General features: G+C 38.5%; 2 protein-coding genes across 2 annotated transcripts in view; one reads left to right on the top strand and one right to left on the bottom strand.

Annotated features, from left to right (window-relative positions):
* The first annotated feature begins 1677 nt into the window (after positions 1-1677).
* LOC142436830 (large ribosomal subunit protein eL37-like) lies at positions 1678-1976 on the top strand. The gene has a single exon (XM_075540240.1). It carries the CDS (start codon positions 1678-1680, stop codon positions 1969-1971), a length of 294 nt encoding a protein of 97 aa, XP_075396355.1. The 3' UTR covers positions 1972-1976.
* Positions 1977-4707: 2731 nt separating this feature from the next.
* The window catches only part of PKN2 (protein kinase N2), a 132901-nt gene continuing 114442 nt past the window's right edge, over positions 4708-23166 (bottom strand). Inside the window, exons 17-22 of the mRNA XM_075558070.1 lie at positions 21532-21594; positions 18873-18949; positions 10243-10385; positions 8223-8330; positions 7808-7888; positions 4708-7710 (exon numbers count right to left, since the gene is read on the bottom strand). Of these exons, the coding sequence (XP_075414185.1) occupies positions 7507-7710; positions 7808-7888; positions 8223-8330; positions 10243-10385; positions 18873-18949; positions 21532-21594 (676 nt within the window). The 3' untranslated portion in view covers positions 4708-7506. The remainder of the gene's footprint in view (positions 7711-7807; positions 7889-8222; positions 8331-10242; positions 10386-18872; positions 18950-21531; positions 21595-23166) is intronic.

The raw sequence follows: 23166 nt of genomic DNA, 5'->3' as shown, positions 1-23166 counted from the left end.
ATGTTAGAAGAAACCCAGCCCTACAAAAAAAAAACTTGCCGACCCAGTATGGGCAGAAGAACAACACTCACCAAGCATAAATAAGAGAGCGCCACATAAAACAACCTCACCCAGTGGGCAAAAAAGAGAAAACAGTGGCTTAAGGTAGGAAAGAATTCAAAGTCTGCTGAGGTAAGCTTTCACAAAAAAAAATCTAAAGGGGCATAGAAAAAGCTATGGTATACAAACATTCCTGGGGTGAGGACTAGGTAATATGGCAGGGAACAGACCAAATACAGGGATATACATGGTAGAGAACTAAAGAGGTGGGGAAATGAAAGAAAAAAAAAAAAGAATGGGTAGCAGAGGCACATGACACTAACCCACCTAAGGGGAGGGTATTGCTTATATCTTCACAGGGAAGAGGGACCAGACTTTAACCCAGTGCTCCAAGATGTACATGCAACATGCCGGCGTGGAGTAGGGAACCAGTGGAGAGGTCTGGGAGGCCTGCCCCAACTACTAAGTGGACACCAGCCCCTCCCCCCAGAAGAATTTATTTAAAAGGACTGTACTGAATCTGCAGCTCCGGGAGGGGGGCGTATCTGATCAGAGAGGATGGGGGGAAGAGGGGGAGAGTGGAATGCATCCTGATCCATTGGCTGTGAGGACGATGTTCCCAATTACAGCAGCTAGTCCACAGAGAGGACCACATGGCCAGCCCCACTATGAGACATGACACTCCTCACTGACCCATGGTCATATGGGGGACAGCACCGGAGACACAGTGTGGGAATTTAACCTGATCTGACCCCGCCACACTGAGGCAAAACATTAAGGGGGTGTAACAGAGCATCAAGGGAAAGGGGCAGTGAGGTCCACAGGAAATGCTGAGGGTGGACTTTGGGGCCAGGGCATGACGCCCAACAGACTGGACTGCAGGACACTCCTAGTGGCCAACAGGCAGTCCTTGTGCTGGCTACAAGCTTCTCTTTCTTGTTTTGTTTGTCATTGTTTGTTGTTTTGTTGTATGTTGTTGGTCTTGCTGTCTTGTTTTTGTGTGTGTTGTCTCCGTGGGTCTGTCTGAATAGGATGGGCTGGATGAATAGTTGGAGAGGGCAACAGGACCGACGGTTCCATGAGGACATGGGAGGGGTGGGGAAGCGGGGGGGGGGGGAGGTGGTGGTGTTAATAAACCCAAGGACAAGGTAACAACAAGTGATCCAAATCGGTGGTGAGGAAGGTGTGGGAGGCCTGACTGGGCACGATCAAGGCTAATGTAACCAAGAGGAGGAATTGCTGAAACCCTGGTGGGGACTGAGCATCATAGTAGAACAGGAGGAAAGTCAAAGGAAATACAGGAAAGAGCTGGAAGGCAAAGGGCATTTATAGAGTCTAGATAAAGACATGTACATATGCAAATATATTAACATATGAGGATAGGGAAATAGATATATGTGCATATATCCATAGGTTTAATATTAAGGTAGCAAAAGGTTTAAAATTAAGGGAGCACTCAAGTACTCCCTCAATGCAAGAATACTTTCTTCTATTAAACTGGCATTCTATGATACTCACCTTCCCGACACAACCACTGAAGACAAAGCAGGTGAATAAGCAAATGTGGTGAATAAAGCTGATGGTGCCCAGCTATCAAGATATAGCATCTGGCTCTTTGGTCTCGGCCGCAGAAGCGAGATGACGAAGGGAACGTCATCCTTCAGAAAGCGTCGCAATAAGACGCACACTTTGGGCCGCCGCTGTGGCTCCAAGGCCTGCCATCTCCAGAAGTCGACCTGTGGCAAGTGTGGATACCCAGCCAAGCGCAAGAGAAAGTATAACTCGAGTGCCAAGGCTAAAAGACAAAATACCACCGGTACTGGTCGAATGAGACACCTAAAAATTGTCTACCACAGATTCAGACATGGATTCCGTGAAGGAACAACTCCTAAACCCAAGAGGGCAGCGGTTGCAGCGTCAAGTTCATCTTAAGGATTTCAACACTTAGTTGCGCAATAAATGTTCTCGTATTAAAAATGAAAAAAAGAAGATATAGCATCTGGGGTCTTAAAGGCTTGTAGATAAATAAGCGGCCGTCTAGCTCAGAAGCAACAAAGCCCACATGAAAGAAGCACATCAGCCTGTGCGATCACAAGGTGTCGAAGGGATCAGTTATCATCAGAACAAAAAATCTTACCATAGTGAGTGAATGAGGGGGGGGGTGCAGAGTGGAGATCCAAAGCCCATTTGTAGGCCACTGAACATCCCCTTACAGAAGGGTCTTAGGGAGGAGACAAGACAGTCAGGATGTGATGTAGCAACGATAAAAAATATAACTTTCCTCTAGTTCCTAAATGCTTCCTCCCCCCCTCCCACTGTCATGATCCGAAGCCTACTTTGCAAGTCTGACTAGACCAGAGGATGTACAGTGGTACAGATGGGAACTGGAAACACAGGGAATCCAGGGTGGATGATCCCCTCAGGACCAGTGGGATACTGGGAGTGGTGATACTGGGAGGCATAGGGATGGTGAGTTGGAAAGGGGGAACCAATTTTAAGGATCTACATGTGACCTCCTCCCTGGAGAACAGATAAGTGGGTAAAGGGAGATGTTGGACAAAGCAAAATATGAGAAAATAATAATTTATAAATTATAAAGGGTTCATGAGATGGGGAGGAAGGAGCAAAAAATGAGGAGCTGACACCAGGGGTTTAAGTGGAGAGCAAAAGTTTTGAGAATGATGAGGGCAATGAAGGTACAAATGTGCTTTACACAATTGATGTATGTATGGATTGTGATGAGTTGTAGGAGCCCCTAATAAAATGATTTAAAAAATTTACAATTCTTACCTTAATATTATGATCAAAGGATTAATATTTTACTCCGTGTTTTTCATATTATATATAATTGCTTTGGGAAGACAAAAATACTGTAAAATATTTTGTCAGATTTGAACTAATCAGCATAAGAAGGCAAGTTTAAAAAAAGCACTGCTATAAACCCAGAAACCTTTAAATAAAAATATCCAACTGTGAAGCTATTATTTCTTGGCATACCTTCCATGCAGGCCTTTTGCACTTCTAAAAGTGTTATTTCCATCCCTCTAACCCTTTCTAAGAATTCTGCACTCTCTGACTCTGACCACATCAAAACACTTTCTTCATCCTCTAGGGTCTGAAATAGTGTTACTTTTTAATAATCTTATGATTTGGGGGAACAAAAATAAGTCTGAAGGGGCAAGATCAGGGCTGTAAGATGGATGAGGGAAGGTGTTCCAATTAAACTGTCGTCTGACAGGTCTAGTTCCTTTTCAAGAAATCCCAGGAGCACGGCTACAATGTAAAAAAATTCCTGGGAGCCCTTTCCTGGTATTTTTCTCAGCAGGGCAATTTCTTACCTCTATGTCTTGAATTTAACTGTCCCAGCAGGTCCCCTCAAAAGTCACTTTGTGATTGGATCTTGCTCTTTGAACATATTGGTAAACAAGAGTCACCCCTGGGTGTAGTCTAGCACCAAGGAAACATATAACAGTCCTCTAATTCTTTAATGCTCCCTCCTCCCCTCACATCATGATTCCAGTTCTACCTTACAAATCTGGCTAGACCAGAGCATGTGCACTGACTGGCAGATAAGAGCTCCCGACACATGGAATCCAGGATAGATGAACCCCTCAGGTACAGTGATGGGAGAAGCAATACTATGAGGAAGGCGGGAAGGTGGTGGTAGAAAGGGGCAATCGATCTCAATGACTGACATAGAGCACCCTATCCCCCAGGGTTACAAACCACAGAAACATGGGTGAAGTAGACAGACAGCAGATGGGGTAAGGTATGAAAATAATAATATATCAAGGGTTCATAACAATGGGAGAGGGACCCTCCCCCCCCCAAAAAAAAAGCTGACACCAAGTGCTCAAGTAGAAAGAAATGGATAATGGCAACATATGTACAAACGTGCTTGACACAGTGGATTGTTATAAGAACTGTAAGAGCCCCCAATAAAATAACTTTAAAAAATCATAATGATGTCTCTAAGGTGAACGAGAGACACATATAAATTATAGATATAAGTGGGGGGGGCACACTCACCCTTGGTTATAATTTATTCTAAAAAGTCATCATCATGAGCTTTGAGCTTGCTCAAAAGAATGATTGAAAGATCACCTATTTAATTTAACTGATTGCCAAGCAATGCTTCTCACAGGAGTTGAAAGCTTGCTGAGGCCAAGAGCTCCACTTAAAACTGGAAATACTGGTACCCCATTATCAGTGCCTATCCCATCGCTGGTGATTTCCAACAGTGTGTGTGAATTAGTTATGTTTCATTCAACCCCCCCCCCCCCACTGACAGCAGAGAGAGGTTTAGACACGGTTTTGTGTTGTTTGGAATACTCCTGTGCACATGCCCAGTAGCTGACTTACCATGGCAATCTCCACTAGCTCCTCACAGCTTCTACACGGTTAAGAACCTTCACTTACAGAGTTGATTCTGGTCCAGAGAGACCTTCTCAGAGAGTACAATGGCCCCATGGGGTTTCTAAGGCTGAAGTCTTCACAAAGGTAGACTGACATATTGTCCTTTGAAAAAGCCAGTGGGCTCAAACTGCCAATCTTTCAGGTGGTAGCGGAGTGCTTAACCAATGAAACCACAGGCCTTTTACTTTACAGGGGTAGGAAGGATTCTTTTATACTCTTCGAATATTTTAATTGTAATTTTCTAAAGATGATCGTAGAATGACCAGTAACGTTTATTTTTCTGATTTCCAGAAATCCAGGTATTAAAATACTAACGACTGTGCAAGGCTGGAGTATAGTGTCTCCATTATTTCCAGTGAGTGGGCAATTTTTTCTCCATCTTCTTGGCCCTTTCCCAAATCAGAAAGTACTTGAAAGAAGGTTAACTGACATTAGTCTATCATATCTTGAACATAGTAAAATATTGTATATTTTGATCAACAGAAAAGGAAAACCAAAGTTACAAATTACAATCTATTTAAACTTTAATTTGTGCATTTGTGGTAAGTTATGACTGCAAAACACTTTTTCTCTTTTAGAATGACATAATTAAAGGCACATTTCATTGAATGCATAGTCTATCATTCTAATACCCTACTTTCCTTCAAAGTGCTTGAGCAGTCACACATACAGTAATAGCAAAATATATTTACACTGGTAGAGTTCAAAAATTTTAAATCTGGCTAAAATATATACCTTTAAACTACAGAAAAATTAGTGCTTTCTTCAACTTAATTGTGTGAATATACCCTGCCCTCTAATTTTTTTTAGTGATTGACTTAAATTAAAAACATTTCTGTACACTGTGTAGTTACAAAATGCTACTTCAGTTTTTAATGCCAAAAGCCTATTTGGACATTGCTCTCTATGCATATTTGAGAACCATAAAAGGTGAACAAACTGTACCTCAAAAGTATTTAGTGTTGTCTTAAATGCTGCATTCACACCTCTTAAATGGAAATCAAACAATTAAGCCAATTTGTTCTAATATCTTTTGCCGGTCAAGGATATTAATTGGCATTTTTAAGCAACTTTCAAGAACAATTTGCTTCCTCTTTCTGCAAGATCTCTTGCCCCCATGTTGGATAAAATAATATTATAACATTTCATGAAAAAATGCACTCTTTTTACTTTTATTGGCTTTGTCCTCCTCCCATGGTTAGACATCCTAGCATGAGTATTACTAATTTTTCTTCACAGCAACAGGTTTAAAAAAAACCAACAGAACAATGCCTATAAAAATACCTTATGGGAGAATGTGGGGACCAGTCAGGAAATACTGAAGGAATATGTTATTAATTGGGTAAAAACGCATGAATAATTTTGGAAAGCAATATGGATTATCTGTAAACAATTTCAATTGTTCTTCAGAACACAATAAAAAAAATCACACCATGGCAAGGCTGAAATATTTATAAATGTTTTTAGCTCATTTCTCTCTAAATCAGTGTGCTTTCATTTATTGTCATAGGATTTAAGCTTGAATGATTTTTGCGAGATGAGCTTACTGTGATTAAATGGTTAATTCAGTATAGTTAGTATAACTTGCTATTCCTGAGGTATAATGATCCTAACAAGCTACGCACTGGATCAAAGATGTTATTACTAGATTAAGGAAAAACAATGAACTCATGGGCTAGAGAGTGGGTAAAAAAACTCCAGGCAAGTGCAGAGTCAGGGTTGGAAAACTGACTTCCCTGTAAGAATATTTTTAAAAGTCACTAACTGATGCCTCTGAAGAGTTGTAAAAAGTATTTGATCAGATTATTTTAGAAACTTTTGAGGTACAGCTTTAGTGTTATAATAATTTTTATAAAATATAGACTGTTTTATCAAAAATATTTATACATTCTGTTACAATATATTGCTTTTACCCTCAGTAACTGCCAATATAAAATCCGGATCCAGTGGCCTAAAATGTCCAAATGCACTCACTTCACGTCAATGCTGGAAGTCTGAGGTGTCTTCTTGGCCACTGTGCAAAAGTGATGAAGTGGTAAAATTAAATAATGAGCTTGCAACATAGAATACATTACAACCTGCACATATACATGTTCACAGCATGTATACAATGATAATCCCTAGGGTCCAACAAAGAGTCACCTTTACAGCAGACACAGAACACGAGGAACTAGTTAATGTAGAACGGATATCAAAAACGGGGGCACTCCATTGATTTGCAAGAAAGCACACACAAGTGTCTAGACTTTGGGAATGCATATGGGGAAGGCAGTATCTTACTTCAGATTGATCAGGTTTCATTCCTAAAATTAAAAGCAAATGCTGATGTTCAGTTGTTCCAGTTTCAGCATTGTTAAATAAAAAAATTGTTTGGCAAGTAGCTCTCTTGGAAAGCTCTGAAGCTCTATTATAGGATGGTAAAGATAAGGCAGCAAAGACCTTTTCTCTTAATAAATATAGAAAATTCATAAAAACAAAACATCAATTCATTGTTCAACGTTTTTAAAAAAATCAAGCCCCCAAAATGTGCACAAATGGCAACTATATCCTTTGATACTACAGTAATTTCTTTTAAAAAATACAAAAACATTTATTTGCCTTATTCAAACAATCTTGTGTGAATAAATGCATTCCAAGCCCTTTTTTTCTCTTTGTAAAATAGTTAAGTGAAATTAACTAATTAACTTTTCTTCCACTTAAGGCAGGCGTATGGTAAAGCTGGGTATTGTAGAAGAGTGTGTTTCTTTCATTAAAAAAAATATATATATATATGTAGATATGACTGTTGATCCAAAAGTAGTGTTCCTTTGTGGTGGACCTTTTCATGACTGATGTTCATTAGTTTAACCTCCATGAAACTGTTTCCAGTGCTCAGGTTTATGTTGAACATACATTAAGAAGCCACTTTTCAAGAAGGTATTAGAGTAGTACTTTTACACAAATCTTCATGGGTCCAGAGCTATTGGTGGCACAGAGAGCAATATGAAGGGTTGGTATTTGTAAGAGGTCTCCTTGTGAGTCAGTCTGCTTCGTTTCACAGTGTCTACATACTTAACACCAATCAGCAATGTAGTCAAAATCTCTGAACATTACTTGCTCCTCTTCTGAAAGTATCCTTGGTTCTCGAGGGGGAGTCAGAAGAGGTGCTTCTGAGGTAAATTCATCATCAAAGTTACTAACATCTTCCCGTCCTCTAATGGTAGGTACAAAAGGCGGCTTTACTTTTTTGTCCATAAGAGCATTCCAATCAATAAGCTGGATGGACCACAAAAAATATAAAATGACCAGGTTAGCATCCAACTCTTCATTGCATTAAAATAAAACATGTTTAAATCTAAACATCCATTCTTACCCGGAAAAATGGGTGCTTTTTTACATCCTCGGCATCTTTCTCACTAGCCCCAAGGCGCCGCTCAGGATTTCTTCTTAACAGCTACCGCAATGTAAAGAAGAAAAATCAAAATTAAAAATTTCAAAGATAAATGTCTTTTATATACCCCAAACCAAACTCATTGTCATTGTGTCATAGCAACCAACTCATAGCAATCCTGTAGGACAAGGTAAAACTGCCCATCTTTCTCCCACAGAGCAGCGGGTGGTTTCAAACGGATGATCTTGCAGCTAGCAGCCCAACTCCTAACCACTACTCTACCAGACCTCATATCTATGTCTGCTGAAATCATGGAACATCTGGGAATCGAAAACATCTAACGCTTTCCTTGTGAAATATAAAAAAATTAAGTAATTTACAAACCATTAATTCTTACCCTTCTCATTATAGAAATGGCTTCAGTGGATAAGAATCTAGGATACCTTACTTCATCATTTACAATACTGTCAAAAACCTCTTCTTCATCATCGCCAGGAAAGGGAGACTGAAAGAAATATCTTTAAGTGAAAATCAGTTTTAATACAGTAAGAACTCACCTATCCAAATTACAAAAGAACATCAGGCAGTAAAATGGAATAAAAGCATAAAGGAAATATCACCAAAAGAACAGCAAGCTTATTAGGTTAAAAGGAGCCATAGAAAATATTGATCTATTACCCAGATTATGTCATGTACTCAATGAAATTCTCTTTAGTATAACATTAATTTTATTTCTTTCCTTTCATTCATTCATTCCTTTATTAACGGCCTCTTGGTGATTAAGATTGCTTATGAGATAGTTCGGAAATATTCACACATTAGCCACAATCTTCAAAAACCTCAAAATTGTGGAAAGATAAAACAGGTAAAGTATATATGGTAATAAGTGTTAGCACAGACAAAAGAAAATATTTGGATAAATATCAGATAGAATGTGCTTTGGATGTCAAGGTCATTAGTAAGTGAATGCTGGCCAAACAGAGCTACAAATTAGTAGGCACCATGACTACACCAAGAAGCAGCTGCCTGACAAATTAGACTGAAAAAATTTAAAATCATTGTTCCTAAGGTGCACAAAGAGTCATTAAAAAAAGCAGCCATATTCATTTAGTATAACAAATTAGTGCACAAAATTTGTGATCACTCAAATTATCTTGAAAAATTTGCTGTGAAAATATGACTTATGTCACTCATAGACAGTAAAGACCTTTATGGAATAGGGCTAAAGTTTTTCTACTCTAAAATACCACAAAGGATTTTCCTACAAATAAGTGAAAATTGAAGGCTTGAGTAATTATCGTGTTTCTTGTAAGCATAAGAAAAATGCAAGGTGCATTTAATACCTTTACAAAGATGCTGCAAAATGTAATGCTTTAAAAACAGGTTCTGAAGAGAGAATGCCAGGGTTAAAATCTCAGCAGCATCACTTAAAACTGCATGTGTCTCTGTCTATGCAGTAACCTTAAAGGAGCTAACATTTATGAAGCACACAATAATGCCTAGCCAACGGGAAACACCAGGTTAATTAGTTCTCTTCTTTTCCCAGGATTCACTCCAATTTTATAATACCAAACGGAGCTGTCCATTTGTTTGAGCTACTATGTATTTATTTTTTTGTTGACTAGATGACAACCACAAAGCAAAACTTTAACAAAATGTCTGCCATTCATAATTTGCTTATTTACCGATTCTAATTTTCTCTATGCCTCGACTGGACAGGAATGACTGTTAAGACCAAAGAATTGCAGAACAGTCAGCAATCATATCATTTCTCTTGCATCTCCAAGTCACCAAGTTCTGCTAATGGAATTAAATTACTTTTCAAAGTCTTGCAGCTTCCTAATTCTACACCAATTTATCATTTATAATGATTGATAAAAATAAGTCTTTCACTCCTGCTTTATTTATTAACTTTTTCAGGGGTAGAAAGCCACCTCTGCCTCCATGGTGGATTCACAGTGCTGACCTGTGATTAGCAGCCTCGCCCACTATGTCCCAACAAAATAGCGAGGGAAAAATGAAAATGCTAATCTTTTCAACTCTAGTCTACTGTCTTTGAAGTTAACAGTTATTTTAGACCAATCGGAGTGCACTTTTCTTTAAAGGTACAGATTACTTTCTTTTCAATAGTCTCATTGCTATTCTTGCCCCTATGAAGTTATCAGTCATACAATATTTCAAAATCATAAATACAACCATAGTAATACTGAAATATAAAGAACTATATTCAAGGCACTCAATGTATTCCACAAGTCATATAAAGATACAGAAGCACAGCCAATTATTAGTATACCATAAATAATGATAAAATCCAAGTTAACACTTATGATAAAAATATAGGTGGCTTTATAAATCACTTGTTTTGTCTTCTCAATCAGCTTTCCTCTCCCCTCTCTCACACATTTTACACTGCTTACCTCACCAACAAGCATTTCATATACAAGCACACCAAGGCCCCACCAATCCACAGCCCTTGTATAGGACGTTTCTGTTAATACTTCTGGGGCAAGAAATTCAGGAGTGCCACAAAATGTGCTGGTTCGATCTCCATATCCCATTCCTGGAAGAAGAAGGCGAAAACACATTAAATTTGTGGCCAACAACCACCAAAAAAAAAAAAATCACTTAGGAAGCAAATTTAAAATTATGCATTTATAGATAATGACCAAACTCATATACACCCAAGACTTTTAAGAGAAAATATTAAGGATTTGGTGTAGAAAAAAAGTGCAAAAGCAACTTTATATACCCTCTAATGAGTTAAAATATATACAATTCTCATGATTCATTTTGTCATTTTCTCTTTCATGTTATACTTTACAAGGTTGCTAAGAAGGTACAACAAAAATGGACTGATTAAGAACTTCATTTTTTCATTTTTTCCAATTGAATCTTTAAAATATGTTTAATTATAAAAATATTCAGTACAATTTAGAAAATGAGCAAAAACTTGAAAAATTGTGAACTTACCAAATGTCACCCAATATAGTAACATGACATCAGCAGTTTAGTTAATAGATTTTTCAACTTATGTCTATATTAATGATTCATTGATCAAATGTATACTATATGATATATATCGTTAAATCATGCATGAGATTGAAAATGCCCAAGCCATGGTATTGTCAATTGCTTCATATGCATGTGAAAGTAGGTCAGTGAATAAGGGAGACTGAAGAACAATCAATGTTTGTGTACTATGGTGCTCAAGAAGCACATCAAAAGTACTGTGAACTGTCCACAGGGGGAACCCATTACAGGGATCTACATACATGTTGTCCTCGCTGGAGGAAGGACAACTGAAAAGGGGATGAGGGGAGATGTCGGACAGTGTAAGACATAACAAAATAATAATAATTTATAAATTATTAAAGGGTTCATGAGGGAAGGAGGAACGGGGAGAGAAGGCAATAAGGAGCTGATAGCAAGGGCTCAAGTAGAAAGCAAATGTTTTGAGAATGATGAGGGCAACAAATGTGCAAACGTGCTTGACACAATGGATGTATGTATGGATTGTGATAAGTTGTACGAGCCCCCAGTAAAATGATTTAAAAAATAATAACAAGCAGATTTGTCTTAAAAGTATAGTCAGACGCTCCTTAGAGGGAAGGATGGTGAGGTTTCATCTCAAAAACTTTGGAGAGACCAGTCCCTGATGGTTATTAATGGCAAAGTAGAGAGGAAGAGCAAAAGGGGAAGGCCCTTGACAAGATGGATTGCCAGAGGCCGCAATGACTGAATCAAATACAACAACTGTCAGGATGGTGCAGGACTGGGCACTGTTCTCGTCAATTGTCCACAGGGTCGCTATGAGTTGGCACCTAACAACAACATGTTGAAAAGGGTTTGAGCCCTTTATAAGAGTCAGTTTTGAAAGAGGTTCTATTTCAATTTTTTAAAGGTGTACATGTGGGGGAAGGAGGGAAAAAGAGGTGCTGACACCAAGGGCTCAAACAGAAATTATTTTTAAAATGATGATGGCAACATATGTACAAATATGCTCTATACAAATGATGTATGGATTGTGAAAAGTGCTGTAAGAGCCCCTAGTAAAATGATTTATTTTTTTAAAAAAAGGTGTGCACAATTAAAAAATATGTAAAAATCTGTATGCCGAATGGACAAAGATTTGAAAGGCATAATTATAAACACATAGGATGTTTTTGTGGAGTATGTGTTGGGGCCTTGACACTATTATGCTTGTCAATAAAATACTACTTTTAAAAAGAAATAGTACAATTATCTATATTATACATGAGTCTTTTAAGTGGCTTAGCCAAAAATAGAAAGTTAGTTTTTGAAAAACAGAAATGGAACCAATACTTCTTGGGTCATATTCCGTGCTGACAACTACTTTAATAATAATAAATAAAATTAATCATTTTATTGGGGGCTCTTACAACTCTTATTACAGTCCATCCATCCATGTGTCAAGCATATTTGTACAGGTTGCCATCATTTTCAAAACATTTTCTTTCTACTTGAGCCCTTGATATGAGCACATTCCCCACACCCCCTGAACCCTTGATAACTTATTAACCCTTCTCCCACGTCTTACACTAACCAATCTCTCTTCACCCACTTTTCTGTTGTCTATCCCTCTAGGAAGGGATTATATGTAGATCACTGTGATGGGTTCCCCCTTTATAGTCATATTATAAAATCTGTGACATTTTAATGTAGTACATATGTCTATTATAGCACTATAGCTACCGTATTTCATTCATTCTAATTTCTTGTATTGATATATAAATGTAAGGAGGGAAGCCATTAGCATGAGGTCAAAATGCATCTGAGGAATCAAGCCAGGACACTAAATAAATAAGGCATGCAACAAAGACAACTGCACAAATTCATTGTTGGTGGCAGATCAATCCATCCCAGTTACAGGTGGGACTACAGAAAAATGCAACAGGACTGTGATTTTGGCACGTTAAGTTGTTGAACAGAAGAGCTTACAAGAGTGATCCAGAGCCTTCTAACCAAGGCAATCGGGGCGAGACTGATATGCAGGACTCGTGACTGAGGTGACCCCCTGGGCGGGTCAGAAATGGCATGATAGTATAATTATTTTTAAAGGAAGTTAGAAGTTGGCCTAATTACAGAAAGCCCCAGGCTATCAATATCCGACTGATATAATTTCATGGCACTGAAATGATGAAGAACTAGTTTGAATTCTAGCTCTGCCACAAGTTAATTATAAAAGCTTGGGAAAGTGACCTGGGGATCACTAATATAAGCTAATAATTGGCAACTATTATTATTATATACTATTCTTATGATAATGAGGAAAAGCACATTCAATAAATCTGGTCATTGAATAATGTTTTGTTTTTAATGTTACATGTTCCAAGCACTTACCCATCCATATATACTCGTGCATAAGCCGAGTTTTTCAGCACAAAAATTTTTGTGCTGAAAAACTGGGGTTCGGCTTATACACGGGTCAGTGGTACCCCAGCGAGGTGTAACATCTCACGGGTGATGGCCGTTCCTCCGCTGTTCATGCAAAGTCGCTGTTCATTCAAAGCCCCACTGACATTGCAGGGCTTTGAATGTTTGTTTACTCCCATCTAACTAATCAGAGCCGTCCTATGACGTGGACGGCTCCAATTCGCAGAAGGACCTGTAGTGATTCACTTACACCAGCAGCTGAACTGGTAAGGATGTGTCTGTGGCTGCGCGCCATCTCTCCCCTCTGGTCTCTGTGTTAATTCACATCCTGCATTTCCCACCCTAGGCTTATACTCCAGTCAATCAGTTTTTCTGGTTTCCCAGGTAATAATTAGGTGCCTCTGCTTATACTCGGGTCGGCTTATATTCGAGTATATACGGTAAGTTAAGTAGTGGGAACACAAAGACGAATAAAACCTGATTGTTCACCATGATAAGAAGCAAAGAACTCCTAAAGCAGACTTGAGCTCAAGTAGGGCAGAGGAGTGTCTCAGGAACTTGTCTGGGGAGGTGAGCCTAAAGGACGAGTTGTTGTGGGAAAAACTTGGATGGGTGATAATGATGGAGAAAGAGTAGAAGAAATTCACAGTTGGTGGAGCATGAGAACAGGCTGAAGTAGGTTTCAAAGTGTGTTAGAGGATGTGCCAAGGGCATATAACATGAGCAAGAGAGTACAGAGGCAAGTGCATGACAAAGGACCTGACAGACAATAAAAACTAGTGAGAGCTAAGAGGCTATTATAGTTGTCAGATGTTTGGCAGTAATAGAGAGAAAATGGCAAATTTCAGGAATGAGTATTCAGAAGTAAAAATTAGCAGAATTGGGTGAATAATGCATAAGTCTAAAATTAAGAACTACAACTGTTTTTATTTGGGTAACTTTGAAGTGCATATTTACAATTAAGGTAGAGATATTGGATAGATAGTTGAAGATATGTTTGAAGCTTACAAAGAGATAAATAATAGATTCAGGAATACTTAGAAGATAGTTCCACCACTTGTCTATCAGTTTGTTGTACAGTGATGGCTTGTACGTTGCTGAAAAATTTAAAGCTATTATCACTGGTATTTTAAATACCAACAGAGAATCACGATAAGTAAACAGAATTCAGCAGAGCATCCAGACTATGAATGGAATCTGAAGAAGGGAAATACTGTCTACTTCAGAAGAATTAGCTACAGAAAACGTGATAGATGGCATCGAAACACTGTCAGTTACTGTAAATCTCCTGACTAGCAGAACACTGTCAGAGACAGTGTCAGGAGATGAGTCCCTTTGGTTGGAATGCACTCAAAATATGACTGAGGAAGATCTGCCTACACAAAGCAGGGTCGATGCTAATGACGAGACCAGAGTCAAATCGGTGGGAGTAAAGCTTTCCAGACCCTCACTTAATATTGGGGCACAACTCAAAATGACAATGACAGAAAAAAATCAATTAATAATTGAACTCAGAATGCATGAAACCAGGAAAATTGGAAGTCCAAATGAAATGGAATGCATAAAGAATGGTATCTTAGGCACTGGTGACCTGAAATTGACTGGGTATTGTCCATATTCAATCAGGAAATCATGTGGTTCACTGTGCTGGGAATGACACAAAAGAAATGGAATTGCAGTCATAGTCAAAAGGCCATTTCAAGATCTTGAATTACAATGCTGTGACAGGACGTCTATTCACAAATAAGGAAATCCAAGCAGCACAGTTACTATTAAGAACTAATGGAAGTATGCAAACATATATATGAGGATGGGGAAATAGATCTAATTGTCTACATTTATAGGTTTAATATTAAGGTGGCGGAAGGACCTTGGGCCTCTACTCAAGCACTCCCTCAATGCATGAATACTTTCGTTTATTAAATTGGTACTCTATGATGCGCACTCTCCCGACACAACTGCTGAAGCCAAAGTGGATGAACAAGTAAATGTGAAGAAAGCTGATGGTGCCCGGCTATCAAAAGAGATAGTGACTGGGGTCTTAAAGGCTTGAAGATAAACAAGCGGCCATCTAGCTCAGAAGCAACAAAGTCCACATGGAAGAACACACCAGCCTGTGTGATCGAGTGATCCCAAAGGGATCAGTTATCAGGCATCAAAGAACAAAAAATCATCTTATCATTGGCTGCACACCTCCATGATAGGATCGCTGAAGACAAATGGGCGCATAAGCAAATGTGGCGAAGAAAGCTGATGGTGCCCGGCTATCAAAAGAGATAGTGTCTGTGGTCTTAAAGGCTTGAAGATAAACAAGCGGCCATCTAGCTCAGAAGCAACAAAGCCCACATGGAAGAAGCACACCAGCCAGTACGATCTCGAGGTGCCAAAGGGACCAGGTATAAGGCATCATGCAAAAAAAAAAAAAGAATATGTGTGTGTGTGTGTGTGTATATATATATATATATACCACATTGAATGAAGGGGGAAGTGCAGAGTGGAGACCCAAGGCCCAAGTGTCGGCCACTGGAGAGGAGATGGGTCAGTCAGGGTGCAAGGTAGTACCGATGAAGAGCACAGCTTTCCCTCAGATCCTGGATGCTTCCTCCTCCCAACTACCATGATCCGAATACTACCTTGCAGGGCTGGATAGGGCAGAGGTTGTACACTAGTACATATGAGGGCTGGAGGCACAGGGAATCCAGAGTGGATGATACCTTCAGGACCAAGGGTGTGAGGGGCGATGCTGGTAGAGTGGAGGGTGAGTGGGTTGGAAAGGGGGAACTGATTACAGGGATCCACATGTGACCTCCTCCCTGGGAGAAGGATGGCAGAGAAGGGGGGGAAGGGAGACTCCGGATAGAGCAAGACGTGACAAAATAACGATGTATAAATTACAAAGGGCACACGAGGGAGGGGGGAGCGGGGAGGGAGGGGATAAAAAAGAGGACCTGATGCAAAGGGCTTAAGTGGAGAGCAAATGCTTTGAGAATGATTGGGGCGGGGAATGTATGGATGTGCTTTATACAATTGAGGTATGTATATGTATGGATGGTGATAAGAGTTGTATGAGTCCCTAATAAAATGTAAAAAAAGAAAAGGGAAAAAAAAAGAAAGAAAATGATTAGGGCAAAGAATGTACAGATGTGCTTTATATAATTGATGTATGTATATGTATGGACTGTGATAAGAGTTGTATGAGCCCCTAATAAAACGTTTAATAAAAAATGTTAAAGAGCAAAAAAAAGAACTAATGGTAGTGAAGAAGTCCAAGTTGCACTGAAATCTTCAGTCAAAAACAAGGATCCAGAAATTGATGGAATATCAACTGAAATATTTCAACAAACTGATGTATCACTGGGAGCGCTTACTTGTCTATGTCCAAGAAATTTGGAAGACAGTTTTGTGGCTAACTGACTGAAGGGATCCACATTTGTGCCTATTCCAAAGAAATATGATCCAACAAGATGCAAAATTTGATATGAGATCCAAGTAAAACTTTGCTGAAGATCATCAGCTGCCAGAGGTTCAGGCCGGATTCAGAAGAGGATGTGGAACAAGGGATATCACTGTGGATGTCAGATGGATCCTAGCTGAAAGTAGAGAATACCAGAAAGATTTTTACTTGTGTTTTGCTATGACAAGGCATTTGACTATGTAGAATCATTAAAAACTAGGGATGGTTTGGAGAAGAACGGGTATTCCAGAATACTTCACTGTCCTCATGAGGAACTTAAACATGGACCAAGAAACAGTTATGTGAACAGAAAAAATGAATACTGAGCACTTTAAAATTAGGAAAGGTGTGTGTCAGGCTTATAACCTCTCGCCGTGCTTATTATTACCTGCATGTGCAGCAGGCAATATGAGAAGCTGTACGATAGGAAGCAGAATGTGCTACTAGGACTGAAGGTTACTAACAACCTGTGATGTGCACAGAACACAACCTTGTGTGCTGAAGGTAAGGATGATTTGAAGCAGTTGCTGATGGGGGGCGGCAGACTTCAGTATGGATTATAACTCAAGGTAAAAAGACCAAAATCCTCACAGTGGGACCAACAGGTAGCATCTTGATAAATGGAGACAACTGATATGGTCAAGATTTCATCTTGCTTGGATTCACAATCAATGCTCCAGTCAGGAGTTCAAAGGACACACTGCATTAGGTAAATCTGCTGCACAAGACCTCTTTTAAGTGTTACTTCAAGGACTAAGGTGTGTCTGACCACCTTGGGTCTGACCCAAGCCGTGTATTTTCAATCACTTCCTGTGCATGAGAAAGTTAGGCATTAAGTTAGTATGACTGAAGTGGGAAAAAAAAAAGATCAATGCATTTGAACCGTGGTATTGGCAAAGAATATCAAAAGTATCATGGAACGTCAAGAGAACAAACAGATCTTTCTCGGTAGAAGTACAACTAGAGTGTTATTTCCTTAGAGGCAAGAATGGTGTGACTTTGTCTCATGTACTTTGGATATGTTATCAGGAGCGACCAGTGCCTGAAGAAGGACATCATTCTGGCCCAAGTGAAGAAGCATTTACAAAGAGGAAGGCCCTTGAAGAGAGGAACTGACACCTTGCTGCAACCATGGGCTCAAACATAGTACTTGTGAGGACGGTGCAGGACTGGACGTTGTTTTGGTCTGTTGTGCACAGGTGTGCAATGAGTGAACACCGAGGTGATACAGCCCAACAACAAAAATAAGAATATCGTTGAAATTTAAAGAAAAGAGTGAAGAGCAGTGGACTTAGGGTGAACTAAGAAATAAAAGAACTTAAATCAATATTGAATGCAGAAAAATCCAACAGGAGAAAAAAGTTTTTACAGGATTCAATAGCTAGGAAGGAGGTCAGCAAGTACACATGTATGTACATAGTTCATTCATTTACACAAGTTATTAAAGAAAAACTTACTAAATATTTGAACACTATGGAAACAAAGCTAAAGAAGACTGAAGAAACCACCAATGCATAGGGAAAGCTAGACAGTTATAATGTATTAAATGTAAAGAATACCTCTGTAATGTATATTAAGCATTGTGCCAGAGGCTTATTCCTTATGCTCCTGGAACTCCTAAAATGGAAGAATTGTATCTATTGACGGGTGAGAAAAAAAACTCAAAGTTTCAAAGTTATCTTGCTAAAAGACAAGAGTAGGTAAATGGAAGATGTAGGATTTAAAACTCAGACTACACCCAGGTGCTTTATAATCTTATGTTACACTCAAACTTCACGTTTCTCCAGTTCACTAATTGATTGTGATTCTGTAAACAGTAATCGAAGTTCGTAGGTAGGTACGTAAACACACACACATGAATACTTTTTTACTACTTGAAAATATTAACAGTTTTAAAGAAGCTGGAAAGAATTTATTCCGTGTTAGGTACTTAATTTAATGCTTTCTTAAGAGTAGTGGCAGAATAATTAATCACAGAAAAAATACTGGAGTCTCATACAATTTTTGGAACTTAAGCATATTCACACTTAGAGAATAAATTTGTAACATGATAATTAGGTTATATGAACAATCCACAATGTCAATGAAAAATAAATCCAAAATGAAATACATTTGGCTTTTCACAGACAAACTAAAAAACTACCAGAAACACAAAGGAATATTAATCTAGTAGAAAGAAAACTTTAAACACCCATTTACCTTCTTTGCAAAGACCAAAATCAGCAATTTTCACAAAGCCCTCAGTATCTAGCAATAAGTTATCCAATTTCAAATCTCTGTTCAGGATGAAAGAAAATGCAAAAACAAACAAACAAACAAAACCAAAAAGACAAAAACAAAGTATCAATAAAATGAGTAGATAATGTGGTCTTAAAAAAATTCAACAGGAGTGGTATAATCTCTTTACTAAAACAGGTTTTCTAAGGCTCTGATTTGAGATTTAAAAACTATTATAAATGCTCAGTTCTCTTCTGCCATATTTTTGACTTTGCCTAATAAAGTTTCAGAATATTTTTTCCCTGTAACATATGAAAAGAATAACATAAAAAAAAATCAACCTGTTATTTCTTGAAGTAAGTCAAGAACCTCAGAAGTTTAACTGAAGTCATGTGTATTGTGTTGCTTACTTTTAGTGATACCTTGGACACTGGCATGAAGGGCTGCTGGCTAATTTTTTATTGTAGGCCACAGGGCCTTTCTTCTTAGGCCATCTTCACCTGGAAGCTCTGCTGGAGCCTGTTCAGCATCACAGCAACGTGCAGGGCACTAGAGATCGACACGTGCTGCCAGGGCACTGGCCAGCAAGCAAACTTCAGTCTCTTGCATGGAAGGTGAGATTTACCCCTCAACTGACTTCAAATGTTTATAATCTCATAATTCTGACTGACTGTCCTTTTCAATTTGTTTGGTCTTTAGCAATATTAATATGATAATTTGGTCTGAGCTGCTAACTGCAAGGTCAACAGTTCTAAACCACCAGCCCTGTCTGTGGTAGAAAGACCAGACTGATTACTCCCATAAAAAGTTACAGTCCTAGAAACCCACATAGATAGTTCTACCCTGTCCTATAAGGTCACTATGTGTTAGAATCTACTCGATAGTACAGTGAAAAGTAGAACTTTAAGGAGCTCTGGTGGGACCAACCGTTAAGTGCTGCTTGACTGCTCATTGGAAAGTTGGAGGTTCAGACCCACTCATCAGCTCTACAGAAGAGAGCTGGTAACCTTCACAGCCAAGAGAATCCTACAGGACATTTCTTCTACTCTATCACATGCGCTTGCTACAACTCAGCAGTCACTCAGCAGCACCTAACACCAAAGAAGTGTTATTCACAATGTAGTCGTTTAGCAGTGATCTACTTTGTTTCTGGTCTGCAATTTCAAAGCTTATGCGAGTATATAAATCAACTAAGTACCCGGCTCAGTTCAGTTGGTAGCAAGACTTTCTTACATTGTATCTTCCCTCTGACACCAATTAGCTATCTAACATTGTCCTGGTGGTAGTGTGGATTCCGCACAGGGTTGATAATGGCATGTTGGCATTTCAAATCCACCAGCTGCTTCCTCAAGAGAAAAATGAGGCTGTTTGTTCTCATTAAGATTTACAGTCTTGGAACCTACAGAAGGTTGCTATGATTCAAAACTGATTTGATGGCAGTGGGTTTAATCTGGGTATTCAAGGATACTTTTTTAGTGGTTCTGTGCAGCAGTTGAATACAAAACATTCACTAGGTTGAATATCATTGGTGAAATGTGTTCTGCTTGATAGGCTATCAATGATGATCAGACATAAATAAGTCCATCAGTTAACTATGTTAACTATAAGCCTTTCAAAACAATACTTTGAAGTTTTCTGGGTTTTTGAATCATATCACACAAAGGGGTACCCCAAGAAACTGGAAATGAGCTAGGTGGAGTGGAATTTTCGTTGTGTTGATTCCTGGCTAGGTGAGCATCTAGCTACCTGCTCTGAGTCCGTGCACCCACCAGTGGGGTCAGCTGGAAAGGTTCTTTCTGGTCACAGTGAATTTTTTCGTAAAAGCAGTTTCACGCAAACCTCGTTTTCTTGTGATAGCCAATTTAAGAGAACAGCATGCAGCTATGAAATTTTGTTTCCACAGAAACTGTTGTGATGCTGAACACAGCTTACAAGGGCGGCTTTATGGGGAAAACTCAAGTGTACAAGTGGTTTTCTCATTTTAAAAAAGATGAAATGGTGATTGATGACACACCTTGATCTGGACACCTGTCAACTTTCTGAAGGAACAAAAATGTCCACTCGTATGTAGTACATTTGGAGTTTGTTCCACCAGGTATGACTGTTGATCAAGCTTTCTATTTAGAGGTTCGGAAAAAGGTTGCATAACAGTATGCACAAAAAAAGGCCCGATTTGTGGCAGATGGGGACTGGTTTTTCCATGACAATGCACCTGTTTATGCAGCCATCTAAGTATACCAGTTTTGGCCAAAAACAGCATACATCTCTTGCCCCATGCACCTGACTCACCTGACCTCGCTCTGAATGAATTCTTTTTGCTTCCACAAATGAAGAGGGACATGAAAGGACAGCGATTTGATAACATAGAAGAGGTAAAAAAAAAAACAACAAAAACGAGGGAGGTGCTGTCAGCCATCCAAACAGATGAGTTTGACAAATGTATTAAGTGTAATGGAGAGTACTTTGAAGGTGATAAGGTTGTTTTGTAAAAAAATTTAAATTCATAGCTTCGGAAGGGGGAAGAAGTTCTTTGGGGTACCCCTCATATATAAGCGAAAAGAGGCTGGTTACACATAAACGACCCTCCTTATCTTTAATTCTAATTCACAAAAAATAAACCATCAATCAAAAATTAACTTACCTATAAACAATTTTGTGTTCATGTAAATATTGTAATCCAAGAACTACACATGCAGCATAAAATCTGTTAGGATTAAATAAAAAATAATAAATTTTGCTGTTCACAGAGTAATTTTTATTTTTATGCTTCAAAGCTGAACTCTAATTTCATAAATTTTTATTTAGTTCTTACTATGTGTCAGACATTGTAATATATTATAAGGTAAAATTAAAATGAGAAAATACAGTCTCTCCAATAAACACTAGTTGACTGGGAAGTCCCTGAAGACTTCACAATAGACACATTTTGACTCTGTTCTATAATTACACTGAACTGTAAGTATAGTAACACAGAGTAACAGAAGCATCCTGGGGGCGGGTGTGTGTGTGTGTGTAGATATAAAGCATTCTTCTAGAAAGGAAGAACATGAAAAAGGAGAAGTGTAAAAGACATGTTTGACAATCAACGACAAATCTGATGTGGCTAAAGTACAGGATTCGCCTAAGTGGGAAAGAACACAGGCAGTCCTCGGTTAGAACTTCTAACTTACATACAATGCCTACTTGCCTTGTAGTATTAAGAAAATTTGCCCTCACCTTGAAACAACTTAACCAACCTTACTTTCAACAAATTCATCATCACAACTATCTGCACTTACTTATATTCTGCTTTTAAGTAACTGAAAAGGCTTGAATTGAAGCCTTTTTTTTGCACTAAAGCAGAGCTAAATAAGAACCCTATATAATGGTTAGTGCTTCCCTACAAATTCTTCAAGACACAGTTAAGAACGAATCTTGTTCATACCTCAGGGACTGCCTGTAGTGGGAGATTAGGCTGCAAAGACAGGCTGGGGAGATGTTAAGGACCCTAAATGTAATAGTATGGATCCTGAAATTCTCTTTGTAATAGGGAATCGAAGTATTTTAAGCAGGGGAGAATGATCACATTCATATCTTAGATTTCTCTAATAATAGTACAGAGGTACAAGTACATAGAGAACCAGAGGAAAAAAGAAGACATGATATGGTATTATGACAATATAGATTAAAGACTGTGACAACCTCCAAGGTAGACAAGTTTAATAGACAGGAAGAGATGGAGTCAAGATAAAGTTAGTAACTAGCATGATAGGATTTGGTGACTCATTGGCTGTAGAGGATGAAGGAGAGGGAATAGCTGTGGTCTATCTTCAAGGTAAAATTAACACGTAAAGAAATTCAGAAATTGCAAAAATTTATAAATTTGGCTTTAGACATGTTGACTCTTTATTGCTTTATCAGGGAGGCAGAGAGATCCGATAACTAACTGGATATATAGTCTGAGTGTCAGGAAAATGTGGGCCAAGCTAGATTATAGAATATTATATCTTGAGGCTAGGCCCATGATTGTATTTTTCCGTGTCATATCCTAAATAGCTAGCATAATATCTGAAACATGATAAGACTTATTGAATGAGGAGGAATGGAATTAAAAAAGGAATAAATTTTAAAAGTCTGAAATGTCTTCAGCATATAATAGCATGTAAAGGAGACATTTATAATCAGACCTTAATCATATAAGGAATACATGAATGTGCTCTTTATAAAATACATAATAAAAAAATACATATCCAGTATTACATTCACCTGTCTATCCATCTCAGCCCTAACCTACTCT

This window comes from Tenrec ecaudatus, chromosome 1 (genome assembly GCF_050624435.1).
Source record: "Tenrec ecaudatus isolate mTenEca1 chromosome 1, mTenEca1.hap1, whole genome shotgun sequence".
NCBI lineage: Eukaryota > Metazoa > Chordata > Mammalia > Afrosoricida > Tenrecidae > Tenrec > Tenrec ecaudatus.
This window is presented reverse-complemented; position numbering and strand designations above follow the sequence as displayed.

Bases quoted from the DNA above. Each gene is read 5' to 3' on its own strand.
- LOC142436830 (XM_075540240.1), top strand. From the start codon at position 1,678: ATGACGAAGGGAACGTCATCCTTCAGAAAGCGTCGCAATAAGACGCAC.